General features: G+C 36.5%; 3 protein-coding genes across 3 annotated transcripts in view; all 3 read right to left on the bottom strand.

Moving 5' to 3' along the window:
* LOC142337842 (uncharacterized) overlaps nt 1–12,079 on the bottom strand; it is an 89,281-nt gene extending 77,202 nt beyond the window's left edge. The window contains exons 1-3 of the mRNA XM_075387393.1: nt 11,944–12,079; nt 1,298–1,507; nt 769–935 (exon numbers count right to left, since the gene is read on the bottom strand). Coding sequence (XP_075243508.1) covers nt 769–935; nt 1,298–1,399 — 269 coding nt within the window. The 5' untranslated portion in view covers nt 1,400–1,507; nt 11,944–12,079. The remainder of the gene's footprint in view (nt 1–768; nt 936–1,297; nt 1,508–11,943) is intronic.
* LOC142337845 (centrin-3-like) overlaps nt 1–12,804 on the bottom strand; it is a 447,449-nt gene that overhangs the window by 112,429 nt on the left and 322,216 nt on the right. The gene's annotated exons all lie outside the window — the stretch shown is intronic.
* The window catches only part of LOC142337844 (uncharacterized), a 10,273-nt gene continuing 9,423 nt past the window's right edge, over nt 11,955–12,804 (bottom strand). The window contains exon 6 of the mRNA XM_075387395.1: nt 11,955–12,091. Coding sequence (XP_075243510.1) covers nt 12,078–12,091 — 14 coding nt within the window. The 3' untranslated portion in view covers nt 11,955–12,077. The remainder of the gene's footprint in view (nt 12,092–12,804) is intronic.

Below are 12,804 nucleotides of genomic sequence, written 5' to 3'. Positions count from 1 at the left end.
TAATTTTTAGCTCCAAAATCGCACTTCAATTAGTGAATATCTGACTCCTCTTGCGCTCCTCGGAAACGGTCCGCTAAACCCTGAATTTAGAATTGAATAGAGCTGTACGAAAACGTATCCAGTTACTTCCGAAAACATGTCAAAACGGCAATAAGCCCCTGTATTCTGCCATAATTACCTGCGAATTGCACCTCTGTACGACAGCTACAACATCATCAACAACAACAACAAGTCAAATCACTCAAGCGAGGGAAAAACAATCCAAAAGAAAACGGCCAAACAATAATTTTGCAAAAAAGCGGCACGCTTTAAACATAAACAGACTGATGTCGGAAGAATTGCTCTTGGACAGGCGAGGCAATTTAATTCATGGGCTGTAGCCTAGATCAATTTTTCTTTACGGGTGCAAAAACAGGACCCACCGGGATTTGACCCATGTTCCTCCCGATCCCTCACCAGAAGCACTATAGAGATCACTCAAAAATGAAGAACGAAAGCTTGAAAAAGTCACTTGAGAAGTCAAAGAACGTTCTAGAAGAAAAGCGCAAAAAGGGTCAAGCGAAAAACTTGAATAGAAAAGACCAACACGTTTACAATAATTGCTATGAACTTCGTTCAAGAGCAATCAATAGTTCCTTCGAACTTCGTTCAATTATTATCACTACTAAATGATAACTATTTAATGATTCAATCAAGTTAACAAACCGCCTTGGGGGTTCCAACATTTGATGTGTTTACTTTAAAAATAGCCAAGTTATTTGCTTTTACCTTTGGGCTGCGGATGCAGCAAGTAGAGCCTTTTCTTTTCTGTCATCAACTACTTTTGTGATCTTATCATCCTTATTGTTAACTTCAGCAACACTTTTCTCTTTCGTGGTTCCTGCTGTTGAACTGCTCTCATCACCCGGCGTGCTCTCCCCTCGTACGTCTTCACCCTACGAGTATATCATAGATTCAATTTAGAATTAACAGGAGGGCTCTGTTATAAAGAAATAATACTTAGTGCGTAAAAATACCACTTAGTGCATTTGATTCATCTCTTGGCAGGGAAGTCAAATTCAAACACTGTGTTTTTAAGCTGATTCTGTTACCTCATGCACAACAAAAAGATATGACGTCATCACAAAAAAGTCAGAATTCCCATAAGATCTAATGATATTGTCATGATATAGTCAATTTTCATATCTAATTGGCATCATTTTTAAACGGCCTATTTATCACCCCAAAAGAATTCCAGCAGAAAATCAAAAGGTACGAAATCTTGACTTTCATCATGTCAAACATCCAAACTTCTAACCTTTGGCGACTGCAAGGGAGACGTCGAAGAGCTGGCCAAATTGCCTAACGTATTGACGACCACATTGCCTAGAGTACCAGATGCATTGCCACTCATCAGCATAGTGCCTCGGGGTGTAGTAGTGTTACTGTTCGGATATGTTGGGATTTTTCGTGGCGATCTGTTTATACTTGTCCTTGGAGTCTTCGGTGGGCTGACCAACGATGCATTCTAAAGCAAATACTTTGCCACTTTTCTCCACTGACAGTTTCCAAAAGATTCAGGTTACAAATTGCTCTCATTGTCACAAAAGATTTATGCCAATGTGTGGATCAGTCCCAAATGAAGCAAACGAGAAATTAGCAAATGAAAACATAAACCGGCTAACGTCGGAAAAATTGCTCTCAAACGACTTCCGAGGCAAAAATTATAAAAGGGACCACGTTGGATTCGCTATTCACGTGCAAAAGCATCCGACTAGTAATGGGTGCAAAAAGGCAACAAACAAGTGTTGAAGTGTCATGTAGTTACATCTCAGACTGCTTAATAGCTTAAGAACCAAAATAGCTTAAAATGGTTTTAAAATTCTCCCGAGCGTACATCATATGCGAAAGCGAAAACCACCAGGCCAAAAGAAATGACAACTAAAAACTACCTCAAACAGCTTCCCGTAATCAATTTTTTTGCTCCCAACGCATGGCTTTTAAAATCTGTTGCCACTCTTTAATTTTGTTTGACTGAAATGAAAAACAGCCAACTAATGTCAGACAAAATGCTCCCGAACTACTGGCGGGGGCTAAAACTATTATAACTTAATTCAGCTATTGTAGCTAAATTAATTTATTTTAGCTTCCGGGGGTTTTAATATGTTGTAGTGGGGGTTCAATGGCCGCTATAGCAGCGCTCACCTGTAGTCAAAAATTCGATGAAAAAATTAGAACAAAAGATTTAGAAAAATAGCCAGCAAAACTGTCAGAAAATAGTCGTCGTTGACCCGCTTGACGCACACCGTGACTGAAACAGAAACTGAAATAAATAAACAATGACAGAAATTTTAAAAGTGTCAAAAATGTTCTAATTGGGTTTGCAGTTTCAGTTAGATTCTGAAATCATAATTAATTCAGCTTTTAAACTGAAGTCCAGCTAGAAATTGCTCAATTGCCAGAAAATAGCCGCAATAGCTTCGTAGATCTGCAGTCTCAAAAAGACAGTAAAAGCAGCAGACCAAAACAAAATTTCTTTTTATTAAATGGTTGAAACAAATATTTTGACGGCGAAATAAAAAAAACAAGAAGGCCAATAATAGTCCCAGCTATCGATGTCCGGCTACTAATAAAAGAAAGTTCCAAAAGTTTAAATGCTGCCTCTCAATTATTTTTCATTCGGGGAACCTCGAATCAGTGGACTACCCCATTGCACTCAGCATTCAGAAAAGCTAAAAAACAATGTAAGAGCAGACAAAAACCGAAAAGAAATTACATTTATATAATTTAGTTCAGTGAAAAATTCGATGAATAACAATGAACTGTCAGGTTTGATTAGCAGTACCTACATAATAGCTCCAGCTTGAACAGTGATCAAGAAAAGCTATTGACAAAAGCTTAATTCAGAAATTAAACATTTCAGAAAAATACGATAATTCGATTAAAATTACCCAATCTTTTAATTAAACACAACTCACATTAAAAACAATCAAATCGAAATGTCCCTTAAACCAATAAAATAACTAAATTCATCAGAAAAACTACCGGATGCTAAAAAAAATTACAAAAGCCGCTAAAAAAGCGTCCAACGGAGAACAAAAGCTAAAAAATGCGCCCAAAAGTCTAATATTTTTGTCAGATGATCAAGAGTTAAGTTATCTGAGACAAACACCTTGTATAGTTAAAATTTGAAAAATCCGCACTTTATCGAAAAAAATTGTTCCCTCAGCGATATTTTCTTGACTCCTACTTTTCTCGCTCACTCTCAATTCAATGAATAAACGAAAACAACTCTTAGCTCGCTGCTTTTCATTTTCTACAGCATATTGATCTAAACACTTTTTCCTCGTAATGCATCTGACTTCCTTTAAAACGCAAGATAGAAAGAATAAAACGCGAGACAAATTAAAGAAGTCAGCGATTAAAAAATAGATCACCTTTACTCCTCTACGAGTCGTAAAAAGGAGAACGGCTAAATAAAAGGCTCTGAGAGGCTGACGGCGGCTATTGCAAACATACCCGGCCCGGCAGATTGCCGGAAAATAGCCGCCGTTGATTCCAATAAGCATGATTGGGATTGAAAGAATAGATATCGAAAAAAAAAATTGTACACAAACATTTTTTTAAGTCCGATTTATTTTGATGGCATTTCGTAGTTGAACATACTTCTGTTTCTTAGAGAGAGGCTACAGGGGCTACTATCAATACCAATAAGCATAAGAGATGGTAACTACGACTTATAGGAACGACGTTCAAATAGCGGGCATCTAAAATTGGGCTTTATGGGTTTATCCGTTTCTATTTCTGACTTCAATTTTTTATACCGACTCTGTTCATTTTGAATTGCTTTGCTGAGCAACTGATGTTCAAAATCACTTTTAGCAGAATGAAAGACGAGAGAAACTAGCCTAGAGAAGTCGAAAAGATTTCACGCAAAATGCTGAAAAAGCGGCAAAATGGTAAAGCGAAAAAGTTCGACGAAGTAAAAAAAAATATGAGCGCTATAATAGCCGGCTGAGAAGATGAGGGCGGCTATTAAAAAAAAGATGTCTCAACTTGATTAAGACTTCTGCCTGTTTTTGTTCCAACCCACTTTAGTGCGGGATGAACTATACATTGAACTGGGTTTTTTTGTTCAGTCAATTTTGCCGATTGATATAATCATCGTACAGAGTTGTGAGTGAAATCATTAGAACCTGTCAAGCGTAGAATTTTAATAAATTAAAATTCTTCGAATTTAATTTTTACCGAGGACACAGAGGTTTAAAAAATTTTCAGAACGTTAGCCTGACTTCCGTTGCTTTACATTTTTTGTAATTTTTAATTAAATTCTGATCAAATTTGCTTAAGATATAAAATTGTTAACGATAGTCTGATTGGTTTTATGTTTAAAGATATAAAGAAGTTAGGCAACTGTTTGGGCTATATGTCCAGCTAAATATTTGAAAACAATTTTTGTTTACTCAGATATGGGCAAAATTGTTTTCTCACAAAATCTCGACATAACATTTTTACGGTCTGTCGCTAATTTAAACCTATAGTAATAAAAAAATAAGTTATTTTTGAATATGATTTTTGTTCGCCAAAAAAAATTACGCAATGTTTTAGAAAAATTGCGTCTTTTTACCAGTAGTCGGGTAGCGATATCAACGCCTGTTAGTCCCATCATTGATTTTTCCTATGAAAAATGATTCCGATTGTATTTTGGGTCAGTCCTTCTTATTTTTTTTGCAAATTTACAAAATCGGTAACAACTGAAAAAATTGTTGTAATGGAGAAGCAGCAAGAAAATGACCAGATTTGTTCTAGATCAGGAATTTTATAGTTCAAAAACAATGCGGATTGCAATGGCGCGCTGTATATATTTTTAAAAACTTGTTAAATTAAATTTCCTTAACATTTAAATAGTTTGCTTTTTCTTATGCTAGTTACAGAATATAATGAGTTCAAGTCAAATATCAATTACATGCAGCTCAAATTTACGTGTAGTCTAAGGCCAAAGAGCAAACATGATAGTTTCAGCGAAAACCATAAGTTTTCGCTTAAAAGCCATTTGCGTAAGTGATTGTGAAATTTTGAGTTCTGCCTCTTATTCGTTGTTAATTTGTAGCCTTTTGACTTACTCACACTAGCATGTCCAATGGACCTCCTAAAGAGTAAAAAATTATTCTATTCACCACTTTTTATTTGAAATCTCACGGCTGTTGTCTTATGGTTTTTAAACTTGATTTTAAAAAACACGGTTCTTTAAAATTTGCCACTTTCAATCTTATTTCTGTACTTTTGAGCTTAGTCTCAGCATAGAGAGGGTTTCCATTCCTTTCAAGTCAACTACAATGTAGCCTTTATTGCTTTTTTATTATTTAAATAATGGTTTTTGGAGTTGATACTAGTTTTTACGCTTTTTTCAATTTCCAATTTTTCAGGTTCTCTTTTGCGGTCTTTTCTGATAATCAAATTAAGGGCTTTAATTACCAGTCGCATAGCACATTAATTGAATTGAAAGAAGGCGCAAATGATTATATTCAAAATTATTAGTGAATACATCGTGATTTTACAGGCTTAAACACCGCTTCCTCGCAAAGTTGAATCGAAAAGTCGATTTTTCCTGTTTTTGTAGTCGTATGGCACTCTGGAAAATGACATGTCCCAATGGTTTTGTATGAAGGCATAAATGAAGCCATTGAACGATTTCAATTGATAGCTAATGGCTTTCATGACTGAATTTAATTGTTTTCAATAAGTGTATTTTCTAAGTTTGCCCATTGTTTTCTGTCTACATCTTGATAATACACTATGAAAGCACGTCATATTTCTTTTCTGGCGAAATGAATGTCAATTAGCTTAGTTAAGATTTTATCTGATGCCAATTTGACTTTTTCATTTAATTAAAAAAATAGTTAGACAGAGTTTTGGTCGTAAGTAGTTTGTTGTTTTTATTTGATACTGTCGTTCGTCTTGTCTCTTACTCTCCTTAATGACAGGTAACATTGATCCTCTAATGTTCTTTGTTTTGTTTGTATAGTGGTGTGAGCTTAAGGCGATTTTTTAAAATGGATACAACTACTATTTTCGAACAATAGGTGATTTTTTGAAAGTTTTCTATCTCTTCCTCATTTGGCGGACAATTAAGTCAAAAACATGGTTGAGCGGAGTCGGAACAATATGCGAAAACTCTCATTTCTGAGCCTCCTTGTTAGAATCTGCCGTCAAATAACTTTTAATTTTATTGAGACTATCTCTTTTCAACGTGATTCCTCCAATTTTGACTGTCAATAAGTCATGTGTGACCGAACTATTTGCGCGAACGACCAAATCTGAATTGATGTGAAAAATACGAAGAATGATATCACACACGCAACCCAATCAACTAAGGAACCAAACCTGACACAATGAGCGTGACGCCACAAAATGCTTAACAAAAATCTTGACAAATTTATGCCACGCGATCAAAAGGCACTCAAGAACTCAAACAACAACTTTGTTTAACAGAGACACGACTACGATAATTGCTTCAAATATCGTTCGAGATCAATTAATCAAAATTTATTCAATAGGGCATTAGACTTTACAGCCTGCAAAAAGAAGCCATTGATTAAACATAGCCGACAGATTGTCGAAAAAAAAATCCGCGAGACGCTTGTGTCCTTCCATGAATTGAAACAACTAAAGAAATAAGATGGACAGATCGACCACCAGTTCTTTAATAGACCACTAGACTTTTTGGGTTAGATTCGGACTGTCAAATTTATGACACATACGGTCTATAAGGAAAAAGCACTAAAACAGCTTTTTCAAAGTTGTTATTCGAAATCAAATACTCAAGTATTAGGGCCTAAAAGATCCCCACAACTGATGATTAACTAGTAAATGTTCATAAAATTTAAAGTTTCATAAGTGAGTTCAGAAGTCATTTTTTCGAGTGAGGCAAGTCAGGCAATTGACCTAAAAGCGGAAATGACGTCACGCACAAATTTTTACCGCAAAACAGTACTGAAGTCATTGAAAACTCAATTCCAAGAAGTCAAGTCGTAAGAATCATCGATAGAGACGACGAAATAAAAAAAAACATAGCAGGACAAGTCCTGAAATACAATCATTTCAAAAAGTTGAAAACTAAAATAATCAAACCAATTAAACAAAAACATGTTCATTGCAAAAACTCTTGAAGCTTTTACCTCGAAGACAAAATTTGATCCCATTATATATATACCTATTTCAAAAGAAGTTCAAAACCAATTTTTGTCTCTGAAATTGTTCCAAGACTAAATCTACAAGACCTGAAAAAAATTCATTCGCCCTTGAAGACCAATTAACTCAGAAAATGACAGAAAAATTTTTAAAACAAAATAAAATCAATTTCAAACTTTAATGAAATGTGGCTGAAAATCGTGATACTAAAATTTTCAGAATCAATTTTGCGTCTCTAGAGGCTATCCAGTAGTCCAATTCCAAGCCTTTAAAAAATCTTTGGCTCAAAGATCGATAGGCAATAATTTTTAGAAATTTCAAATTCCAAAAAAATTGTTCCATTAAAACGATCAAAACATTCGATTGCCCCATAGCAACTATGTAATAACATACTATCAAACCCTGAAGAAGCTAACCTGGCTACTGAGGCAAGGAAAATTGAAACATAGGTGGCAGATTGCCAGAAAACAGCAGCTTCATAGATCTACAGTCCCAAAAAACAGTAAAAAAGACAGACCAAAAAAATCGTCTTTTCATTGAAGGCTGGTATGTTATATTTTGATTACTTAAATTTTTACTGCCTCAATTAGCTGCTCTCAAATAACCTTCATTTAGATTGAGACACACCCATTTGACCTTATCTCTTTGAATTAAAGTAAATAAAAGTCAGTTTCGAAGTGAGGACGTCATTTTTGAGAGCGAGGTAAAAATCGAGTGTGACCGAAAATTTAATCACGCGAATGAACAAAAGAACTCGCTCCAATAAGACCGAAAAATGACGTCAAACACGCACTTCAGTTGAAATTGCATGAACGAATGATCAAAAAGCAGATTTGAAGTGGTTGTGACGTCATATGGTCGTAACAAAAATTGCGACGAAATAAAAAAACCAAGAGAAGACCAATAATAGCCCCAGCTATCCCCGTGCGGCTATTAATAAAAGAAATGTTATCAAAAAACTTGAATTTAACGAGAAATTAATTTAAAAAATTTCCAAGATTCGAAATGTTAAATTGATGAAAACAACTATATTGACACTAACAACCATGCAGTGACATTTTATCGGACGATGGAATAGTTTTTATGGCATTTAGAATGGACGAAAATCAAAAATTGACAAAAAAAATTTTAGGAAAATTTAAAAAAATCGAGACAATAAAATGTTAAAACCATTCCAATGTTACTAGAAACTATGCAGTGCCCTATTATCAAACCTTAAAGGCGATTCCCTGGCCCCTGAGGCTGGAAAAACTCAGAAAAAGACAAAAAAATTTTAAAAAAAAACTTGAAAAAAGTATCATTTTGCGTGTTTGTTTGCCGTACCAAAGCATATAGCCCATAAAATGGTCATTAAAAAAAATTTTGTCCCGCAAAAGACCTTCATCAACTTTTAAAAACTTCAGCCTAAGGCTAATCAAACATAAAACTCAAAAATAACAAAAAATCACAAAAAACATGAAAAATTGCAACTTTTTGAGCCCAAAAACTCCTAAAAATGACCTTTAAACCTTAAATTAAGGCCATCTCAGCAGCTGCACCACTCTAAGCACTTGAAGGACGACTGAAGCCCACTTTGGGCCTCTAATGAAACTTAATGCCCGCTGGGCTTTACTTGTTTATCTCGTTTTGAAAGTTCAAAGTCATTAAAAAAATGTGTGAAAACATTTTAAAAAACGCAGCGCCCCAATACAATTCAAATTCTTTGAATTCTAAACATAGCCGGCAGATTGCCGGAATAGCTGTGAAATAGACTTGCGTGCCGTAAAATACAGATGGAAAAAGATACAGAAGTGAGTTGATAATAGTTATCGCCGCCGCCTATAAAACTTACAAGTTTATTTCAAAGGAGTTTGTTTTTGGGTGCAAAAAAATGTTCCCTGTCGCGTCTCGAACAAGCGATCTCCGGATTAACAGCCAATCGCCTTAACCACTCGGCTGTCGGACCATACAATCCGTTTTCTTACAATCAACTTTGTTCTAGGAACAGATTCTGTTTCTGAATAACCGCAATTTAGGTCACGCAGAAAGCGTGAAATCAAGCGCGAAAAAGCCATTTAAGCAGTGTCGAGACAGAATGTTCTAGAACAAATGTAAAACGAAAATGAAGCGTCAGACGACGAAACAAAAAAAAACCAAGAGCACCGCAATATAGCTACGCTCAGCTTACAGCTTCGCAGCTATAAAAACCACGATGTCCCCAATAATAGCCGCTATATCTTCGCGGCTATTAAAAACAAAACCGACTAACATCGGTCGAAGTTCTCTCAAACGACTGCCGAGGTGTTGGCTTTGTCATTAGCTAGCTAATCGATTTAAAAAAATCGAGACAATAAAATGTTAAAACCATTCCAATGTTACTAGAAACTATGCAGTGCCCTATTATCAAACCTTAAAGGCGATTCCCTGGCCCCTGAGGCTGGAAAAACTCAGAAAAAGACAAAAAAATTTTAAAAAAAAACTTGAAAAAAGTATCATTTTGCGTGTTTGTTTGCCGTACCAAAGCATATAGCCCATAAAATGGTCATTAAAAAAAATTTTGTCCCGCAAAAGACCTTCATCAACTTTTAAAAACTTCAGCCTAAGGCTAATCAAACATAAAACTCAAAAATAACAAAAAATCACAAAACATGAAAAATTGCAACTTTTTGAGCCCAAAAACTCCTAAAAATGACCTTTAAACCTTAAATTAAGGCCATCTCAGCAGCTGCACCACTCTAAGCACTTGAAGGACGACTGAAGCCCACTTTGGGCCTCTAATGAAACTTAATGCCCGCTGGGCTTTACTTGTTTATCTCGTTTTGAAAGTTCAAAGTCATTAAAAAAATGTGTGAAAACATTTTAAAAAACGCAGCGCCCCAATACAATTCAAATTCTTTGAATTCTAAACATAGCCGGCAGATTGCCGGAATAGCTGTGAAATAGACTTGCGTGCCGTAAAATACAGATGGAAAAAGATACAGAAGTGAGTTGATAATAGTTATCGCCGCCGCCTATAAAACTTACAAGTTTATTTCAAAGGAGGTTGTTTTTGGGTGCAAAAAAATGTTGCCTGTCGCGTCTCGAACCGGCGATCTCTGGATTAACAGCCAATCGCCTTAACCACTCGGCTGTCGGACCATACAATCTGTTTTCTTACAATCAACTTTGTTCTAGGAACAGATTCTGTTTCTGAATAACCGCAATTTAGGTCACGCAGAAAGCGTGAAATCAAGCGCGAAAAGGCCATTTAAGCAGTGTCGAGACAGAATGTTCTAGAACAAATGTAAAACGAAACTGAAGCGTCAGACGACGAAACAAAAAAAAACCAAGAGCACCGCAATATAGCTACGCTCAGCTTACAGCTTCGCAGCTATAAAAACCACGATGTCCCCAATAATAGCCGCTATATCTTCGCGGCTATTAAAAACAAAACCGACTAACATCGGTCGAAGTTCTCTCAAACGACTGCCGAGGTGTTGGCTTTGTCATTAGCTAGCTAATCGATTTAAAAAAATCGAGACAATAAAATGTTAAAACCATTCCAATGTTACTAGAAACTATGCAGTGCCCTATTATCAAACCTTAAAGGCGATTCCCTGGCCCCTGAGGCTGGAAAAACTCAGAAAAAGACAAAAAAATTTTAAAAAAAAACTTGAAAAAAGTATCATTTTGCGTGTTTGTTTGCCGTACCAAAGCATATAGCCCATAAAATGGTCATTAAAAAAAATTTTGTCCCGCAAAAGACCTTCATCAACTTTTAAAAACTTCAGCCTAAGGCTAATCAAACATAAAACTCAAAAATAACAAAAAATCACAAAAAACATGAAAAATTGCAACTTTTTGAGCCCAAAAACTCCTAAAAATGACCTTTAAACCTTAAATTAAGGCCATCTCAGCAGCTGCACCACTCTAAGCACTTGAAGGACGACTGAAGCCCACTTTGGGCCTCTAATGAAACTTAATGCCCGCTGGGCTTTACTTGTTTATCTCGTTTTGAAAGTTCAAAGTCATTAAAAAAATGTGTGAAAACATTTTAAAAAACGCAGCGCCCCAATACAATTCAAATTCTTTGAATTCTAAACATAGCCGGCAGATTGCCGGAATAGCTGTGAAATAGACTTGCGTGCCGTAAAATACAGATGGAAAAAAGATACAGAAGTGAGTTGATAATAGTTATCGCCGCCGCCTATAAAACTTACAAGTTTATTTCAAAGGAGGTTGTTTTTGGGTGCAAAAAAATGTTGCCTGTCGCGTCTCGAACCGGCGATCTCTGGATTAACAGCCAATCGCCTTAACCACTCGGCTGTCGGACCATACAATCTGTTTTCTTACAATCAACTTTGTTCTAGGAACAGATTCTGTTTCTGAATAACCGCAATTTAGGTCACGCAGAAAGCGTGAAATCAAGCGCGAAAAGGCCATTTAAGCAGTGTCGAGACAGAATGTTCTAGAACAAATGTAAAACGAAACTGAAGCGTCAGACGACGAAACAAAAAAAAACCAAGAGCACCGCAATATAGCTACGCTCAGCTTACAGCTTCGCAGCTATAAAAACCACGATGTCCCCAATAATAGCCGCTATATCTTCGCGGCTATTAAAAACAAAACCGACTAACATCGGTCGAAGTTCTCTCAAACGACTGCCGAGGTGTTGGCTTTGTCATTAGCTAGCTACGGTTTAAGGAGGCTAGCTCTGGCTCAATTGAAGTGGCGTGGAGTGAGCGCGGCGGGGGCGGGGGGGGGGGCATAAAAACCGCGGGCGGGGGAGTCCTAAATGAGTTGGTGCTGTCTTACGAGTGATGCGTCTGGGCTGTATCTGAGTCGGTCTGTGCTGGCGATCAGTTTGTCAGATAGACTCTGGTCATCCTTGAAATCCACTTCATCACTTTCATCCTCGTCCTCTTCCTCTTCTGAACTACCCTGGCCCGTTATTGTCTGAACTCTGTAAAGACATTACGGCAACTCTCGGATATGTCCAATGTCACAATAAACAAAAAGTCAAAAAGCAAAAAAAAAATTAGTTTTCAGTAGCTTATAAAAACTAAATCTCATTTTTCTCCGATAAGGATTTAAGTAACCTATTAACAGTTGAGAATAGCCATTACCATAAACACCTAGAATTATAAATGGGCAAAACTATGAAATTCAAACTCATTATGTAGAATGTTTATGATTTGATTATTATATAAGCCTAATTGTTGCGGTGAACATATTAAATAGACAGATATGTTTCGACGGACGGGACAAGCATTTTATTGATCCGTTTTATGTCAATTTTTATTATATTATTGGCAGTCCGGTTCTGCCTTGAGGTTCAAGTGACAAAAATTATTAAAAAAAATGAACATAACCGACTAAACGTCGGACGAATTGCTCTCGAACGACTAGTGGGAGCTCTTAATCAATTGCAGCCTGCTTCAGTCGGGGGGGGGGGGGGGGGGGGGGAGGGGGGAGGAGGGAGAGGAGGGGGAGCCTAAATGGGACTAAGAAGTAAAAAATGGTACCAGTTTCGGCGCACTTTTCATTTGACTTTTAGTATTAAATTGCCGCCAATTGAAATTGTGATTGAGAGAGAATTTTAGATCACGCGAAACGCAAAAAGTCAAGGGCGTGCAAAATAATCTCTACCCTAACTTGGACAAAATCAGAATATCG

Source organism: Convolutriloba macropyga, chromosome 4 (genome assembly GCF_964194025.1).
Source record: "Convolutriloba macropyga chromosome 4, txConMacr16.3, whole genome shotgun sequence".
Lineage (NCBI taxonomy): Eukaryota > Metazoa > Xenacoelomorpha > Acoela > Convolutidae > Convolutriloba > Convolutriloba macropyga.
This window is presented reverse-complemented; position numbering and strand designations above follow the sequence as displayed.